The sequence below is a fragment of the Prosopis cineraria genome, unplaced genomic scaffold (genome assembly GCF_029017545.1).
Source record: "Prosopis cineraria cultivar Desert tree isolate PC_DT_omini unplaced genomic scaffold, ASM2901754v1 PC12, whole genome shotgun sequence".
NCBI classification, from domain to species: Eukaryota; Viridiplantae; Streptophyta; class Magnoliopsida; order Fabales; family Fabaceae; genus Prosopis; species Prosopis cineraria.
The window spans coordinates 12,674,118-12,694,157 of NW_026555343.1; the positions used below are offsets into that span (position 1 = coordinate 12,674,118).

Sequence of the window (20,040 nt, forward strand, 5' to 3'; positions counted from 1 at the left end):
AAAGTTGATTAAGTATAATATTTGTTTAAAATAAAAAAACTTAAACTAAATTATTTCTATAATTAATGAAGCAGAATTATTTCATGAAAATAAACATTATTTTATAAGGGTAATTTGAAAAAAAAATATAATAAATACTTCTTAAAATTTATAGTTTTTAAGGAGGCATATAGAAGTTTCTCTCATAATAAAAAAAGTAAAGTAGGCTCCTAAAAGTTTCTAATTGTGGAACGTCTAGACCACGTAGGGGTATACTTTGTTGATAGTTGTGTCAAATCTCTGCTAAGGCATTGAAGAAAAAAAGGATAGACTTATTCTAATTAAATTATTACATATATATAAGAGTTAGAATTTAAATATTTAAATATTCTTTTAAGTAATAAAATCTCTTACCACTCACCAATTTATAAGTTGGTAAAATGGTTGTTTTAATTGACACTGAGTGTCATAAAATTTAATAAAATGTTTAGCAGTTTTAGAAGGGTTAAAAATTGATATTTCTTTTACTGATAAAAAAGTGGTCATAGAGATAGATGGTGAGGTGCTTTTTTGGATTCTTATGGGTAAGATTTCAGGTGATTATGATTGGCATTATATTGATTTATTGCAGGATATTCAAGTTGCTCGAGATTCATGTAAGGATGTTTCTTTTTCTTTGGTGGCTCACCAAGGCAATAAAACTACTAACTTGTTGGCAGTGATAGGTTGTAAGAGGATATATCCTATTAGATGCATCATCTTTTTTATTTGGTCTTCTGATTGTTGATTTAAGGACTGCAAGAATTCCTACTTTTGATTGTTCTTGTGATGACTAGAACAAAGTTGGAATTAGTTAATTGTTTCTGCTTTGTGTTTTTTTGCTGTTTTGTTTGTTTTTTTTTTTCAGTGAGTTTTGTGTGGTAGGTTGTATCTTGGTTTTTTTGGAGTGTTTTTTGGCTTCAGCTAGTGGTGTGTGTATTATTTTTTGTGATTAATAAAATGGGCTATTTTTTTTGGCAAAAAAAAAAAGGACACTGAGTGGTTCTTTTCATCCACAAAAAAAAGAATAAATAAATAAATAAAGAATGACATTTAAGTTTTCAAAGATTAAATTGTTAATAATTGGATTCCAGATATTTTTTCTAAATGAGATCAAAACATCAATTTAGACAGTTATGCATATCTTATTGATGCATGATTAAATATCTGAATTTGTAATTGTCTGAGTTACTATTTTAAATTCAATTTATAAGATTCATTATGTTATGAAAAATTAGTCTTTTTCACTAGATCGGAAATGATTATTGATATACAAATATATAGTCCTCCGTAAGTCTTCGAGTGTTGGAATATTTCTCATAAATAATCATATTTAATGTCATTATTAAGATTGTCCCCTTCACGTGGTACCATGTGGTTCCCTAAAAAAAAAAAAGATAAAATTTCAAGTTTCCTGTTAAAAAATAGACAGACAAAAAAAATGGGGTTAAATATAATATTGGAATTTCTAGAGCAAAATCTTGGTTTGATGCATAAAGGTATCAGATACAGGAATCGTTTGATATGTTAAACACACACACAAAATTAAATAATAACTATGAAGACAGACGTTAAAAGAGATCTTTCCTAATTTGCGTCGTTTCTTTAATTTTCTTTAATAAACACCACTTTTTTTTTTAAAGTCTATTATATGAAAATTTATGAGATTTGTTTAAATTTATGAAAGTAGTCTTAATTTTTTGTTAAAAAAACAGATTTTTAAATAGTTTCTGAAAATAGTTTGATGTGATAGATAAGTAAAAATGTCATAAAAATGTGGAGGAGATGCATGAATATATCATAATATTTTAAAATAAACAAATAAATAATAAATTATTTTTTATAAATAGAGATCCACAAAATATCATAAAATATAAAACAAATTAAATAATAATCACTTTTTATCATTGTAAACAAACATGAAATTGTATGTGCTTTTTATAAAATTTCTACAGCCTAAATATTTTTTTGTAAAATTTTTAAACTATCAAAAAAATATTTATTTTTTAATCTTAAACAAAAGCATGATCACAGTGAAGTGTGGCTTGTAAGTTGATTGCTAATTAAACTTTTTTTGTTTTTCCAAGAGATCACGTATCTTGTTCTTACACCAATTAACTAGCATCGTTTTTCATGTCATGTACACAATCCCAGACAAATGTTTCCATATCAAATGGCTTGAGATTTACTGAGAAACAAATTTTCTGTATGGTAATTGACACAAATTTCAAACTATTTTTTTTAAATTCCAGTTATAAGTCACTTTTATCTTGTTTTATTAAAGAGAAATTTAAAATTCATTAACTCTATCTAAAAAATTAATAATTTATTTTATCTCAACAACATTTTATGAGTATAAAAGAGAAAACTTTTGATAAAATTTGATGACATGATTGATTTATAAATAATAAGAAAGCAAAAGTCTAAATAATTTATTCATCTCAAATTATAAACACTTTTGCAAGTCCCATCCACAATATAAGGTACTTTGATAAAAATAAAATTTAATTAATAATATTATTTTAATATTACTCTTCCTATATATTCTCTTCTCTTAAAATTATTTCACAAATGAAATATTAAATGAAAGGTTTTTTTTTGAAAATTTATATTTTGAATCAAGATTAGTTAGGAAAAAAATATTTATATTTTAGACTGAAGGAAGTATGTTAAAATACTATTCTGCTGGCAAAAAAAAAAACTATTTTCTCCTGTTACAATTGTAAAACCTATAATTAATTTATGGAGATTAATGAAATTAGTTAAATTATTTATTTATTTATTTATTAGTATTATTATGTAAAAAATAAATGTCATACAAAAGAAGCCACTACTATATATGTATGTATGTGTATTTATATTAAAAAACCATTTATATATACGCACTGATGACGATCAAATAATAGTTGTTTGACTGAACAAATCACATGTGAGGAAATTAACTTAAAAACCCCTTAAAATTGAAGTTTCATGGAAACAACAGACACAAGAATAAAAAAAAAAATAAAAAAAAATACCATCAATATCCCTTCGTACATATAAATAAGTCGTCTTTCACAGCTCAAGCGTGCTTCTGTACTCTCACACCAAACTTGTCTGCTTCTGAAAATGATTCCTAACAATCATTCTACTTTTGAATCGCCATTACTTCAGCAATACGACGATCCTTCCTCTGCGTCTCTCGTGAATAACAATAATAATGCCTTCTTCACATCCATCTCTGTTTCAAACCCTAACGGCGACGTCATTGCTTTACCGGGACATGGCGTTCGTTGTAACTCCAGCGGTACGGTGTTTTCCAGTGAACGGCATGAAAACAACATGAAACCAGGTGGTTGTGATGGGGCTGACGTTAACAATGCTGCAGATCAGGCTGTGGCACGTGAAGCGAACGCGCCATCTAGATGGAGGAATTACAGAGGCGTGAGGCGGCGGCCGTGGGGAAAGTTTGCGGCGGAGATCCGGGATCCGGCAAGGAATGGTGCGAGAACGTGGTTAGGGACTTACGAGAGGGAAGAGGATGCAGCTTTGGCTTACGATAGAGCTGCTTTCAAGATGAAGGGCAGAAAAGCAAAGCTCAATTTTCCTCACCTCATTGGGTCGGAGCCACCACCGTCGGAGCCGACGAGAGTGGTCGGCCACCAGAAGCAGCGACACTCGCCGGAACCTTCATCACGGTCGAAAGAGAAGGATGATGATGGATCTCAAGGGTCAGGTAAGAAGAAGAGCCTGGCTGGTCTATTGAATAAGTTACCAACCAATAGAAACCAAGTTAGAAGCTTATTGTGTTGATAAAGGCATGGCATAGGTCTTTTCCTCCATTTTTTTCTCTTCCTAATTAAACAAAAAAAATCATTCATGTTGGTCATTGCTTTATTGTTCTTTTAAACGTCTAGTGCTAAAAAATATTCATCTAACACTATTAGTACCGTGCAGTATTAACGGATACAGTTTCTATGCTTATTGCTGCGGTGAGATCAAGATGTTAAAATCCAGTTTTGATAGTCTAGATAAATTTTTAATTAGTAGACTTTTTTTTAATAAGTGATGGCCAATAAATTATTTTTATTTTTAATTTTATATCTAATAAAATAAAAATATAAAAATAATTATTATTAAATTTGGACCGCTTGCACTGAGCACCTAAGAAAGAGCTCATTATTAATCAAGATTGGGGTGAAAATGGGGGACTAGGAGGGGCTTTGGGCACTATCGAGGTTTTAATTTGAGACTAATCTTGCAATAAATCTGAGTATTAAAAAAAGTAAAGAGAAAAAGCAATAATATTTTCCCCCTGCGGAACTCATATGTTTTGACGAAATATATTCTTTGTTTTAAAAAATATCATTCCTTTCAAATACCGTTATTCATTTCTGCGATTATTCTTCATCCTCATCCGTAATTTTTTTTTTTAGTTGGAAACATCAAAAGATAAATACATCTATAACCTATATCTACAATATTTTCTGATAGCGGATGATTAAGTCTAGAAATATTAGTTATTTAGTTATTTGTTAGTTATTAGTTATTTCACTTTCTTAATCAAAAGTGAAATAAAATGTATTAATTAGTTATTTAGTTATATTTTTAATTATTATCTGTTGACAATTTATGGGTTTCAGAACTTGAGTTGAGATAGGTGCCCCGTAGGTGTCAAGTTTGGTACGTTACCTTAACAATCAACATATATTTGATTGCGCTTATTATAATTTTGTTAGTTGTTCTTTTAAATCTTTTTTTTTTTTTAAGGAAGAAAGATCCAACTAGGATCTATTATTACATAAACGTGTTTGCCCTATGCCCAAAGTGCATTCCCACATCCAAACTGAGTGCGAAAGAGGCTAAAAAGTCAGCAAATTTATTTCCCTCACGATAGTTGCCAATTTTGATGTGGGAGAGAGAGCATTTGGCCAATCATCTTGACCCATTTGCGTATATATGATAAAATTAAAATTTTAAGTGTTATAACAGTAAATTAAGTAATATTATTGAGGATAACATAGGAAGAATATGAATGAAGGATTGCAAAATTAATTTAATATTAGACAAGGACTTAGACAAATCGGATGCTTGTCGTCAAAACTTGAACTTTCACTTGCCAATTGTTAATGTTTACTTGTTATAAATTCTTGTTTGATATTAAATCATTTTAGAGGTCTTTCATTGATATTCTCTTTAATATATTCGTTGATCAAGCATTATATTGACTGCAGGCCTAACATGCAAATTGCAAGCACATGGATATGATATCCAAATATAAATCTTTTGGAAATAGAGGATTACTAGTCATTATCATATAGTATAATTTAATAATTAAATTAGCGAATAACATTTTCAGAAGTTGGCTAGCTTTAGAAAATACTGTCATACATGCCCGTGAGCTGGAAAACACTTCAGTATAATTCTTCAATTAACACAATAATTAAAAAAACACAAAGAAATAATAATAACAATATATAGACGATCGAGCATATACAATTTGAACGTGATGTATGTAGACGACAGCTTTGTTCAAGAATAATTTATTATTCAAGCCATATGAAACTAGCTTAGATAGTGAAAGCAGAGATCAAGGGAAATTCCTCCTGATGTGCGCGCTCAAAAGGTTACTTACAAGCTACCATCTAAATTAATTGACCCATATAAGCCCGATAATAGGAAAAAAAATATAATAATTTATCAAAAATATTATTTTTATTTATATATATAATTAATAAATTTAACGCCATTAATTTTATAATAATTTTTAAATTAAAGTCAATTTATAAGTCTGATTCACTCAAATTATTGGCTCTATTAGGTCAACAATGATGTGATCCCCAAATGGGCAAATCTTTCAGATATATAATTCTGTTTTAAAAATATAATAAGTTGATTTAATTGTCATATATTTAATTAACATCTTTTCAGAAGTTGGCTTTTGAAATTAGCAATCTTACATTCTCGTGTAGCTAGAGAAAGACTTCAATATAAAGTAAAATCGTTCAAGCAACAAAAAATAATAAATGAGCAGAATTACATGTGGTGCTAATACTACAAGTAATAGCCAATAGGGACCGAGATTTTTTTAGATTAATTATTATATATAAGGCTGACTCAATTTTCAAATAAATGGTGAGCATTCGACTATAATGTAGAATTTTCAAATAAATGGTGAGTATTTCAAACACTTGAATCTAGCTAGTCAATTACCCTTTGATCCATAATGTATAATTTTTTTTAGAAAGTCAGTTTACACTTATTATAATTATCCAAACAATATCTGGGATTTGAATTTTGAAAAGAGGATGCAACAAATCCAAACGGGGCCATAATAGATCATAATTAATTGAACGATATTCTTGGAAAGCATCCTGACTATATATGCAAATTAACAATTTACTTTACAGACCAAAAAAGTAGTCAATGTTTGATTATTTATAGTATGAAGGCTCAACACGAGCCATGGAAAACATATATAGTCATGGTCATCTTACTTTCAATAGTATATAGATATATGATCAATGCTTTACTTCGAAGTTCCTTAAAGATCTATCTTGAAGCTTATTACCATTGCTTTAGCTACTTTTCTAAATTAAAGTAGTAGTGTGTAGAATAAAATAATATTATATATCTTAAAATTTTAATTAAAGATTCAACTCAATTTGAATCAGTTTGATTTACAACTTACAATTCCTTTAGGTAGTGTTTTGATTGATGAATTTAGATTTAGATTTTAGATTTAAAATATTATATTTCAAATCTCACATTTAAAATTCATGTATTTAAAATTATTTGTTTGGATAGTGTAAATTATTTTCAAATGAAGAAAAGAAATGAATTGAGATTTGAAATAAAAATTAAAAATTAAAAATGATGAGTTTATTTTTAATTTTTAATAGACAAAAGATGAGAAAATATACAAAAGTCATCATGGTATTCATGGTGAATACGAGAAGAGAACATGTGATTTGAATGTCAAATAACTAAAGTGTAGAGGGAATTTGAAATTATAATTTGAATAAATTTTTGTGTATTTAAATGAGAAATTTGGTCTAAATCTAAATCCAAATCCCCATTAATTCAAACACACCATTAAGATAATCCTACATTTTGACAATCTTTGCTCTCTTGTTGCTTAGAAGTTTCTAATTCTAGAAGGATTTATACTGGTTGGTGTATATTTTGTTAGACAATATAGTTGTGAATCTAATAGGTACTGAAAGTAAAGGGTTAAATCTCTCTAATTAGATTGTTGTTGTTATATCTATATATATATATATATATAAGATTTGAGATTTAAATCCTCAAATATTCCCTTAAGTAATGAAAGGTCTTACACGTACACTATACATGCCAATTTAAGTTTGAAGGAATACTAGACATAAATAATATACCAAATAACAAAGTTGGGCCAAAGTCTAACCAGATTTGTAAGTAGCAAAATCTACTCAACTATCACAAATTTAGACTTCTAGATTGAACAATGGGAGAGAACTGTTTGCCCTAGGGTACATTTTCTTACTTCAACCATCCTTTTCTATTTATAGTGAAGGGGAGGTCACTATAGAAAAGAAAAATCCTCAACATTAAAATGCTTGATTATATAGGAAATAATTGAATGGAATAATCACCATAAGGGCAGAGGAATATTTCTTATTCTTTGAATTCAATCAAAAATCAATCACTTATTAATTTCAGATTTTGGTCAAATCATTATTACCGAAATCTTGTTAGATTCACTAATTGCTCTAAGATTATAATATAATTTCCGTCAAAGGCAGATCCACAAATTCCAACAAAGTTTGATAAAAAATGTTATTTTAATTGATAGTGAATGACTTCCTTTGCACCCAAATAAAAAAATTAAAAAAGACAGAACAATAGTTGTTTTTTTTTTTTGAATAAAGTTTAGGTGAGTTTGCTTACAGCTTTTTTTTTTTCTTTTAACGGAATAAAGTTTAGGTAAGTTGGACACGCTTTTAGGCTTAAAGAGCAAATGACAATGAGGTTTAAAATATTGAATTAGTGATAGTTAATTTTCTAGCAAATTTTTTTTAAACAAATGTGTTTTAAATGTCAATTGAGACAATTACAAACATGAATTTCATTACAATATGAGAACTACCTTTAAAACTTATAAATATGTTATCTATAATTACATCCTTCAATTTGTAATTGTTTGAGTAGAATTTTTTTAACTCATTTTTTTTCAAAAATATCAAAAACCTAATTGTTATTAATTAAATCTTTTAGGACCTTGTCGTTATTTTCCCTAGAGACACCAACGTCCATTATTGTTTATTCCTACTTATCTTATTTATAATGCAAAAATAGGATTTGTTTGATCCTATTTATAAGTCAACTGATTAATTTTTTATCATAAATTTTTTCTTTTACCTTCTATTAAATGTTGATAAGAGAAAATATATTATTAAAACATGTATATTTAATAGGAATAAAGCTAAAAACTTATTAGAATTAAAAAATTAACACTTTCTTTACTTCCAATAAAATATATTGGAAGTTATTTATAAAATAAAAATAAAAGGAGTACTCCTTCCATTCAAAAATATAAGACATTTTTTGAGTTGGATGTTCAAAAATATAAGGCATTTTTAGTCTTTTAAGGTGTAATTATTGCCTTTTTTAAAAGTGCCCCTATTGATAATAATTTTATATTTATTGAAGGGTGTTTAATAGGGGTAAATATATAAAGATAAGGTTAGTTAGAAAGCAAGTAACTACTTTATTAGGGGTGAGATTCGGTTAAAAATGTCTTACATTTTTTAATGGAGAGAGTGTCTTAATCATCATTTTTTTGGCTAGCATGTTTATCATCCTTCAATTTATAATATATACTACTCTGCATAGTCCATACGTATTGCCGTACAGGAGTGTGTGAATATTTCTCATCAATAATCATATTTGAAGCTAAATATTCTAATGCATTATTAAGATTGTCCCCTACACGTGGTTCCATGTGGTTCCACTAAAGAAAGCGAAAATTTTAAGTTACAATTTTTTTTAAAAAAATAGAATGACGCAAAAAATGGGGTTATATAGTATTGGAGTTTCTACAGCAAAATCTTAGTTGATGCTACGTATCAGATTCAGGAATAGTTTGATATGTGACATAGAAAATTATCAAAATAAAAACAACATTATAGTACTTTTTCTTTAAAAATAGTAAAAAAAATAAAACACATAATTAACTAATATAACAACGAAAACAGACGTTAAAAAAAAAAACAATCTTTCTTAGCTAATTTTTAAAGATCATGATTTTCTTAAAAATATTATATAAAAGAAGCCGTTGAATAAATAATATTTGTTTGAGGGAACAAATCACACGGGAGGAAATTAACTTAAAAACCAATTAAAATTGAAGTTTCATGGAAGCAACAAACACAAGAATAAAATAATATCATCAATGTCCCTTCGAACATATAAATAAGCCATCTTTCACAGCTCATGTGTGCTTCTGTACTCCCACAGCAAACTCGTCAGCTTCTGAAAATGATTCCTAACAATTATTCTGCTTTTGAATCGCCATTTCTTCAGCAACACAATGATCCTTCCTCTGCGTCTCTCATGAATAATAATAATAATTCCTTCTTCAAGACCACCTCTACTTCTAACCCTATCGGCGACGTCACCGCTTCGCCGGAACATGGCGTTCGTTGTAACTCCGGCGGTACTGTGTTTTCCAGTGAACGGCATGAAAACACCATGAAACCAGGTGGTAGTGATGGGGCTGATGTTAACACTGCTGCAGATCAGTCTGTGGCACGTGAAGGGAACGCGCCGCCTAGATGGAGGAGTTACAGAGGCGTGAGGCGTCGGCCATGGGGGAAGTTTGCTGCGGAGATCCGGGACCCAGCGAGGAACGGCGCGAGAACGTGGTTAGGGACTTACGAGAGGGAAGAGGATGCAGCTTTGGCTTATGACAAAGCCGCTTTCAAGATGAAGGGTAGAAAAGCAAAGCTCAATTTTCCTCACCTCATTGGGTCGGAACCACCACCGCGGGAGCCGACAAGAGTAGTCGCCCACCAGAAGCGGCGACACTCGTCGGAACCGTCATCATGGTCGCCAGAGAAGGATGATGATGGATCTCAAGGGTCAAGTAAGAAGAAGAGCCTGGTTGGTCTGTTGAATAAGTTGGCAACCAATAGAAGCCACGTTAGAAGCTTGAAATGATCGTGTTGATGAAGGCATAACATGGGTCTTTTTCTCCATTTTTTTCTCTTCCAATAAAAGCAAAATCATTCATCTTGCTTATTGCTTTATTGTTCTATTAAACATCTACCCTAGGTTGCACAGATACGGGTACGAGTATCGGATACGATACGGCATGATACGGGGATACGGCAAATTTTTAAAATTTTAGGATACGGGTATGGCAATATATAATATTTTTTTATATAAATGTAAATAATATGTCAACAATCAAAATGCATAGCAATCCAAAAAAATACAAAATACTATCAAATGCATCACATTTCATCATTCTCATTTTCCATTACATTACTAGGCTCTCCTATAATTTCTTGCTCTAAAATAGGTTCATCAAGTGACAAGCTTGCCATCTCAAGGCTATTGACAGCATCAAATGGCTCCATAGTGTCTCCACCAATATCCCACATTCTACTTTGCCCAATGCGATACTTTTCACTCTTCCTTGACAAGAGACGAAGATTAGTATGCATGAAAACTAAGTCTTCAGCTCTTTTAGGAGTGATCTTGTTTCTCTTCAATGAGTAGATAAAGGAGTAAGTGCTCCAATTTCTTTCACAACAAGAGGAAGAGCACGGTTGGCCTAGAAGTTTCAATGCAAGCCTCTGAAGAATAGGGGTGAAAGAACCATAATTTAACCACCACCCTTTAGGTTCTAAATTCCACCTATCTTGCAAGCAATCAAATGATGAATAGAAGTCTAAACTTCCAACAAATTTTGGGAACTCTTGAAAGACCGCCTTTCTCTCCTCAGGATCAGTAAAGTACCTATAAAGGCACTTTACTCTCTCAGATGATATTTCATTATTTAAATGAGGCGGAATTCTATTGGGAGCACCTTCAAGCCATTGGGGTGTATAATACCTATAACATTTGCAAACAAAAAGGATTAAGAACAAAACTAAATAATTCATGAATGAAAAATATTGCAATAGTAATATAACTAACCTAGGATTCAATGAATGTGCAAGACAATGAAGGGGAGTGCAACTTTTTGTCCATCGATCAATAATGATCCTATAACAACATCAAAGAAAGCTGAATACTTAGAAAGCTCCTTATTCTCATGCTTGTAGATGGACTCCTTCACTTGTTCTATCATTGAATCCCACATTTCATAAATTAAATGAAGTATAGGCTTATTTGTGTCAGCCATCCGAAGCATGTCATAAATCGGTCCAGTGAAAGAAAGTATATAATCCACCTTATCCCACCAAGAGTCATTAAGGATCAAGTTTTTCACTGTGGCTGCCTTTCCAACATCATCTTCCTTATAAGCATTCCATGCTTCACTTATCACCATTGTACGAAGTGAAGTTTTAATGAGCTTGAGTCTTTTGAGCATAACAATGGTGGATGCAAAGCGAGTGTCAGCTATGGCAAGTAATTTTAATGGCATAAATTCATTAAAAATTGCCAATCGCATAGAATGACACATGATAAATGTTCTAATAAAAGCAGCATCATCCTTAACCTCCTCTATCCAATGGCATTCATCATACATAATCTCATTTGCCTCTGTGTTTTTTGCTGCACATATATTCTTTAATGCAAGATTAAGTGTATGCACAACACATGGCGTCCAGAAAATAGTGGGATACTCAGCCTCTATAAGCCTACCTGCTGATTTGCAAACAGATGCATTGTCAGTGATTATTTGAACCACATTTTGAGGCTTGACCTCTTCAATCACTTGACGCATCAAGTCAGCCATATAATGTCTGTCTTTATATTCTTTAGATCCATCAACTGCCTTCAAAAACATGGGATCCCCATCAGACATAGCCATAAAATTAATCAGAGGCCTCCTTTGAGCGTCTGTCCAACCATCTGTGACTATGCTCACTCCTTTCAAACTCCAAGTTCCTTTAATTGGTTCAAGTAACTTCTCTGTGTGAGCTCTTTCTCTTTGTAACAATGGACCCCTTAATGCATTATAACCAGGAGGTTTGTATCCAGGAATGATGTTGTTCGCAGCATATTGATATGAACTAATGAAATATGGATTGCGTGACAAATGAAAAGATAGACCACCTGTATAAAACATTCTTGCAATTTCAGCATGTAGATTTTCTCTTGCCCCTTGTTGGAAGGCCTTTTCTAATGGACTTACTGCCCTTCTCTTACTTTGGTTGCTTTCACTTGTCATAGGATATAAGGGAGATGAACCTTCAGCCAGGGGTGGTAATGGCACTTGCTTTGACTTGGTCTTCTCATCAGCATCTTCGTGTAATTTTCTCATCTCAGCTAGGCAATACTCATCAACTTTCGAGCATATAGCAATTCCCTTGCCAGAAGTTTTTAACAAGTGCCACTTAACTCTAGAATAAGAGCCATTGAATTCTTTGTTACAATAATTGCACCTCCAATATCTATTTCCACCTCCTGGTATGTCTCTATTTTTATTCACCAAAGTGACATAGCACCATAAGGGAGTTCCATCTTTTTGTAGCTCATTTATAGAAGAAAAACGGGCTACTGAATTAATATTTCCCCCAGAACTATTTGCTGTAGCCATAGCTAATTAAAAAAAATTGAGATAAACTAAAATTAAATATGACTAAAAGCATTGAAATGCAGATTGAGATTTGAGCAAAATAACATGTAACATAAAAATAGAAAGCAAGCATGTATTAAATATAAATTCTGCACATGAACATTGCAATCTAATATATTAAATTAATAAATAAAAATTAAATTTAGAGAAGAGGGCAGACCATGAGCTTCGGTCAAAAGGAAAAAAAAAACTGGACATGAGAGTTGAAGCAAAGTTTAAGTCTTTAACATAAATCAAAAATAAAATAATAAAATCTATTCATTTTTCAGTTTCAGGCTTTGAGAGTTGAGAGACACGAGAGAGAGAGAGAGAGAGAGAGAGAGAGAAGTGTAAACCAGTGAACGCCTGAACGGACGAAAGACTGACGCCGGTGAGCTGAGCAACTAAGAATGCGTAGGAGGCTAGGAGCACGAAAGAACCAGGCGCACGGCAGGTCGGAGGACAACAACGGCGCGATCTGGGAAGGTTCGATCTGATTTCGCGAACTCAGTGTAAGAGAACGACGGCCGACTGATTTCGCGAGTTGGAAGAGAAGGTCAGAATCAGAAGTGAGTGAGGTTCAATCTGCTTATTTAGGCAATTTTTTTATGCAAAATGCAGCGTCCAGCGTCGAAGCCGTGTCAGCCGTGTCTCGCCGTGTCTCGCCGTGTCGCGCCGTGTCGCCCAAACAAAAAACATATCGGACACGGACGTACTCGCACGGAGCGAGTATCCGTGTCCGGTGCGTATCCGACACGAATACGCCACCAAAATTGGCGTATCCGTGCTTCCTAGCATCTACCTCCAATTACATCCAAGTGCCAAGTCGGCAACATATTTCAACAAAGTTTTGGGCACACCCTTTCTCTCCTAGGGTTTCCATTCCCTTGTGAGAGTAAGTCGCCGGCGGCCAAGCTTGCAGAGTGTGCTTTGCCAGGGGTTTCTCTTTCTCCCTTCCCTCATCACCGGAGGGCACTCCTCATGATCGGCGAGTCGTGTTCCTTCGACCCATGGCTCGGAGCTGTGGTTTGGTTTTGGTGTGGGTTAAGCTACGGTGTGTGTGAAGGAAATCAGGACAAGATGTGAATGATTTGGGTCTGGATCGGGAAATCAAGAGATGCGAACTTGTGGTGACGTGTGGACTTCAAGCTTGGAACAATCTCTTCGTTTGGATTTGGCTATGCGCGGAGAAACTGTGGAGATTCCTTGAGGGTGCTGGGAGGGAAGATTCCAAAAGGCAGTTACTGGTTGGTGTGCTTGAAAGATTGGGTTAAAATCCTTGTTGATGATCTCTCAAATCTCTCGAAGGCTAGGAAACATGTTCTTGACTTTTTGGTTCTTTGTTTTGTTTTGTTTTTTGTTTTTTTTTTTGGGGCTGTTGCTGGTCTTTCTTCTTCTTGATATTACTATTCTTCTGCGATCTACTCTATTTTCTGTTTCCGGTGCTTTTGCTGCCTATTAATGAGATACACTTCCTTTGATTGCCGGGGTCAAAAACAGAAGAAAAAAAAGGTATAGATCCAGTTTTAAAATTGCTGTAAAATATTCATCTATACGGTTTCGATGCTGATCGCTGTGGTGAGATCTATATCGTTAAAATCCAGTTTTTACAGTTCAGATAAGTTTCGAACAAATAGACTTATTTTTTTTCAAATCAAGTGATGGCAAAGAAATTATTTTCAGTTTTAATTCTATATCTAATAAAATAAAAGATATAAAAACAATTATTATTAGATTTAGGTCAAAGTAATGATTCAGGCTTAATAGTTAAAACCGTGATCAAATCAATCATAGACGAAAATAGTTTATTAAACCAGTTAAAATACTCATTTGATTTTAGCACTAATAAAGATCGGGGTGAGGAGAGGACTGGAAGGGGCTATGGGCCCCATCAAGTTTTTAATTTTTTCTTGGTATTGTTTAGGCAATATGTTTTTTCCAGCCCCTCAACATTTACATGCACTTTGTATAATATGTGTGTGTATTTTTTTTTTTTAAGGTATCTTCACAGCTAATAGTCATATGAGATTAATTTCTACAGAAATCCTCTATCATCTAGCCATGCTCTCCATACATCAGTGGCGGGCCAGAACCTGAAACCAAGAGGTGCGGGATAATTTAATCAAAAAAAAATAATATTTTTAAAAAATAATAATTATATTATAGGACTAAAATTATAGTAACATAAATAGATTGATTATCAGTTTTTTCTTAAAAATTATAATGACCAAGTCGTTATGATCTTTTATGTAAATATGCTCTTCATATCTTATATAAATCATTAAACTATTTTATATCTAATAAGTTTTTGAGCCCAAAAATTTTTATTTAGGAGGCAAAGGATGAACCGATTAAGAATAAAAGGGGCAAAGTTATACAATTTCTATATCATATTTGTAATATTTTTCAAAGTGAGGGGGCGCATTTGCCCCGCTCCCTAACATGTGGCTCCGCCACTATCATACATACTTTCAAGAATCAAATCTTAAATCATTGATGCTTAAGGGACTTGAACTGCTACTATTTGTATCATTTATGTATCTTTGGAATCTTTTATGTCAACCTAATAACTATTATTCATATTACAAATAATATTTAATTAAGTACAATTAGAGGCACAAGTAATATTTTTCCCCTGTGGAACTCGTTAGTTACTGACCAAACATACTCTTCATTTTCTTAAAAAAATTGGTTGATGCTAAAATGAGTTAAAAAAAATATCATTCATTATAAATACCATGAATTATTCATTTCTGTGATCGTTGATCATCATCATCATCATTTTTTTTTTCCTTCGGTTGCAACCATCAAAAGATAAATACATCTATAACCTATACCGACAATATTCTGGTAGCAGATGATTAAGCCTGGAAATATTTTGCTTTCTTAATCAAAAGTAAAATAAAATGTACGCCCTCCGTCTCAAACTATAAGACATTTTTAAATAAAATTTCACATATTAATAAACCTCATTAAACACAGTTAACAATTTTATTTTTTCAAAATAAAAATGTAAACTTTCAAAAATACCTTTCATTTAATAACCTTAAATCTACACCTAATTAACATTAAATAGAGAGAAATAAAAGGTAATATTAGAATAAGTCTATTTAATAGAATATTAATCTTTTTAAAGTGTCTTATAGTTTGGGATGATAAATTTCTCTCAAAAGTATCTTATAATTTAGGACTGAGGGAGTATTAATTAATTGATTAATTTTATTTTTTAATTTTAATTATTATCTGTTGACAATTTATGGGTTTCAGAACTTGGAGTTGAGATAGGTGCCTCGTAGGCGTCAAGGTTGGTACATCACTCAACAATCAACATATATTTGACTGCTTATTATAATTTTGTTAGTTGTTCTTTTAAATCATTGATTTGTTACATATAACGTGTGTGTATTATAAAATTAACATTTTAAAAGTGTTATAATATTAAATTAAATAATATTATTGAGGATCCTTGCACAGCCTTCTTTTGATTGATTGAATGAATTCTCATTTCCACTAAAAAGTAATATATTATTTAGGATAACATATTCGTTGATCGAGCATTGATTGCAGGGCCAATGCAAGCATATGAATATAATACCCCAAATGTAAATTTTTGGAAATAGAAGGATTAATAATTATTATCAAATAGTATTAATAATTTAAAAAACCAACTCCATAACACTACACGAAAACATGTCTATAAATATAATAAAATAATAAAAAAATAAAAATATAAAACATGCCACATAATAACAAATCATGAACAACACAATTTATCTAATTATCGAAATTCGTACCGTACGTGTGAAAACGTGTTTATTTATTTACCCATACATGTACGCACAACTCCAATTTCAATTGATATAGAATATTAGTTATTGAAGATGATTTATTTTCATTTCAGGATCAACAATCACTTAAATTAATTCTAATTTTTTCCTATGTTGTTATATATGTTCGTTGTTGAAGATTCAACTCTAAGACTAAGTGCCGTATAATTTTCAAACATACACTTAAATAATTCTAGTCAAGTACAGGCTGAGTCTTAGTTTAACAATTCTCTAGAAATTAAAACAATTTTCAAATTAACATACCTTAATTAATTTTGCTTTACAGACTAATAAAAGCAGTCAATCTTAGTCTATTTATAATAATATATATGAAGCCCACCATGACCCACGCATGGAAAATATAGATAGGTAGGGTCATTGGTCAACTTACTATGAATATATAATTATGGTTTATATATCTCTTAAGAGAATAAGGTCGTCAACATTTCATTAGAGTAGTTGTGGTATACACTGGTCCACAAAACATTTAATTTAATTCAATATAAAATACATTTGATGCATGGAAAATGTGATACACCAATATTATATTTGCAAAAGCATATTATTAATTAATTTATTGTGATAAAATATCTCAAAATGTAAGAAAATATTTAATTATTCAATTTTTTATGATAATCAATAAGAAAATAATAATGAACAAAAAGTTTCATCAATTTATATTAATGACTTCTGTTCTGGAAAATTGATTATCCTCATCTTGTTGTTTCCTTTTTTTATGTTAAAAATGGAATTAATTAAATACTTTCTCGCTTATGGATAATGCAAAAGTAATATATATATATATATATATATATTTATTTATTTTTATATTGACTATCACATGTGTCTTTTTTTGTTGGGAAGAAATCATGTTCAAAACACAGTTGAGCGCACATTGTAATCAGATTCAAACCTTATATATATATAGATATATTATATGATATATAATTTTTTTATAATAATATGATACATAATTCTGACTCAATTAAAATGTGAAGATTATAAAATGTTATTTTAATTGTGACAGAATGGGATAATCTTGCAGTTTTGGGGATGTAATATTTAGTCGCACGCGCGGTGTTCAAATATTCCTTATAAATATATTTTAAGCCAAGTATTCTCAGTCATTATCTTTTTTCAGTTGGTCCCCTCTGTGTGTGTGTGCGTGAAGTCCCTTTGTTTAACTAAACCGACACAAATGTGGGATACATAATATGGGCATTTCATTGCGCTAGGAAGTATTTGAAATTTAATTAAGTAAAAAAAAGAATAAAAAAAATTTAAAAATTTAAAAATATAATTTTATTTTAAAAAATAATAAAAACATAAGTCATTAAACAATAAGACATAGTAGGCATTAAAAAATTATTTTTTAACTAACATGAATTGAATTTAATAGAAAGGGTTAATTCCTTACAATGTAAGGATCTAAGATTTAAACCTTTATTAGGAGAGGTGTCCAAGAATTCACACTCATAATATAATCTTAGGACTCATTAACACTTCAAGAAAAGAAATTTTCAACTATAATATAAAAGGACTAATAAAATTCCAAATGTATTAGAATGAGTTGTAATTTTATTGTCAAAAATGGCATAGCAAGTCTTTGAATAATGAACTTTTAAATCTTGGGTTAAAGGGAAACTCTACATATAAAGTAGTCGGTTAGATGTTCCTAGTATCATAAAGTGAGGAAGGGGGCATAAATACTCATAATATTACGTGAGTGAGTGCAAAGTAACTAAATCATTAACTTTGCCCTAACATAATTAGTTTTTGGTGTTAAATGCTGACTGTGCATGTCATGTGTTAGTCTTTACTAACATGGACCAAAAAAAGGAGGCAAAAATACCCATGAAGTGGTCAGCTAGGGAGATCCAGTAGCCTAAAGTAAGGAAAAGGGGTATAAATACCTATAACGTTAATAGAGTTAGTACAAAAGTGATCAATTCATCAAATCCCTTAAATATAAATGTTTAGTTGACACCTAAGTAGCAGTTCACCATTTTTTTTGCTGATGTAGACAAAAAATATTTGCAGGTAAATTTTTAAGAAGATTGATCGATTATTATATAAATACTCATAATGTTACTTTAGTAGGTGTAATGGTGATCAATTGTCAAAACCTAAGATTCAATATAGTAAGCTAAGTTATACACAATCGAAGATCAAGATTAAGCACACTTCTTATGCCACCTTACCTTAAGAATAATCTCTCAGCCTTAAACAATTTCATTCATAATAAGTTTAAAATTTTTAAGTGGTTTTCGCCAGTGTTGCAAAGAAGCGAGCAATTTAATTTGATGTTTAGTCAAAATAACATTTTTTCCACATAATATTCATATGATGACTAATTAATCTGTATAGAATTTTACCTGAGAATATTTTTTTTTCATGTCAGTGAAAAAATGATCAACTTTACTTAGATGTTAGTGAAATGTCATGTCCAAATTTTTATTTTATTTTATATGCTTACTCATTAGAAATATCCAAATGAATTATTTATAAGATTTTATAATATTAAGATACAAGCTCAAGTTGAGCCACCAAGTCAAGGCTTGTTATTAGTAATGGGTTGTACTTTATTTTATTCTTTTCTTTTTGGCTCTCTGAGTGTGGTCACGTGGATCTAAACCTTATGAAACACCTGGAAGTCGCAAAGAGAGGTTGAGTAAAGGACATCACTTCCTTCTTCTTTCTTCATTTCTTGTCGCACAGAGTGAGTGGAGAGAGAGAGAATGAGCTTTACTTCCATGGAGTCTGAAAAAGCTTAGAGAGAGAGAGAGAAATTTAAACCTAGCTAAACTGCCTCCGTTCTTGCTCAAATCTTACATGCAAAACCAGAATATGGACCTACTCAACTCAAGCTTTCACTTGAACTTGGTGGTTTTGGGAGATTTTCAGTTTTTAGAAGGAGCTTAGGGAGATAAAGTTAGAAATTCAAGGCTGTGAATGCTTGAAGTAACATAAGCATAAATTTATGAGTCTTAGAAGATAAATGCCCTACTGTTCAGATTTTCTCCCGAGCTCATGAATGGGTATTTTTGAAGTAGAATTAATGACTGGAAGGTACTAAGTTAAAACTCACTTAAGATAGAAACCAAAAATAAGTTACAGATTTTTCCCCCTTCATGCTCTATTTTTCAGTAACGGATAGTGTTGAACAGGCTAATATAATTTTTGTTTTATTATATCTACTCATTCACAATTTTGACTCATTCATGACTTTGTTGAAACTGAAATGGTTCCTATGTTGTGCAAATATATGAAAGGGATATGACTTTTTGTCTTCTTTCGGCTAAGAGAGGAAGCATGTCATTCAAGTACTAAATATGGAACAATAAAAAGAAAGAAAATGAGTGGTTGACCATGGCTGTAGAAGGATGAGAAATGTTTTGATTATTTTTCTAATATTTTAATATTATCATACATAATTTTGCTGTG

General features: G+C 31.1%; 3 protein-coding genes across 3 annotated transcripts; 2 read left to right on the forward strand and 1 right to left on the reverse strand.

Moving 5' to 3' along the window:
* The first annotated feature begins 3,126 nt into the window (after window positions 1-3,126).
* Window positions 3,127-3,810, forward strand: LOC129289106 (ethylene-responsive transcription factor 1-like). Its single transcript, XM_054925920.1, has one exon. The coding sequence runs from the start codon at window positions 3,127-3,129 to the stop codon at window positions 3,808-3,810; it is 684 nt and encodes a 227-aa protein (XP_054781895.1).
* A 5,661-nt stretch (window positions 3,811-9,471) lies between these two features.
* Window positions 9,472-10,197, forward strand: LOC129289108 (ethylene-responsive transcription factor 13-like). Its single transcript, XM_054925921.1, has one exon. The coding sequence runs from the start codon at window positions 9,472-9,474 to the stop codon at window positions 10,195-10,197; it is 726 nt and encodes a 241-aa protein (XP_054781896.1).
* Window positions 10,198-10,493: 296 nt separating this feature from the next.
* On the reverse strand, window positions 10,494-12,751 carry LOC129289109 (uncharacterized). Its single transcript, XM_054925922.1, has 2 exons — window positions 11,280-12,751; window positions 10,494-11,097 (listed from the first exon to the last, which is right to left on the reverse strand). The coding sequence occupies exons 1-2, from the start codon at window positions 12,749-12,751 to the stop codon at window positions 10,494-10,496; spliced, it is 2,076 nt and encodes a 691-aa protein (XP_054781897.1).
* Window positions 12,752-20,040: the final 7,289 nt, after the last annotated feature.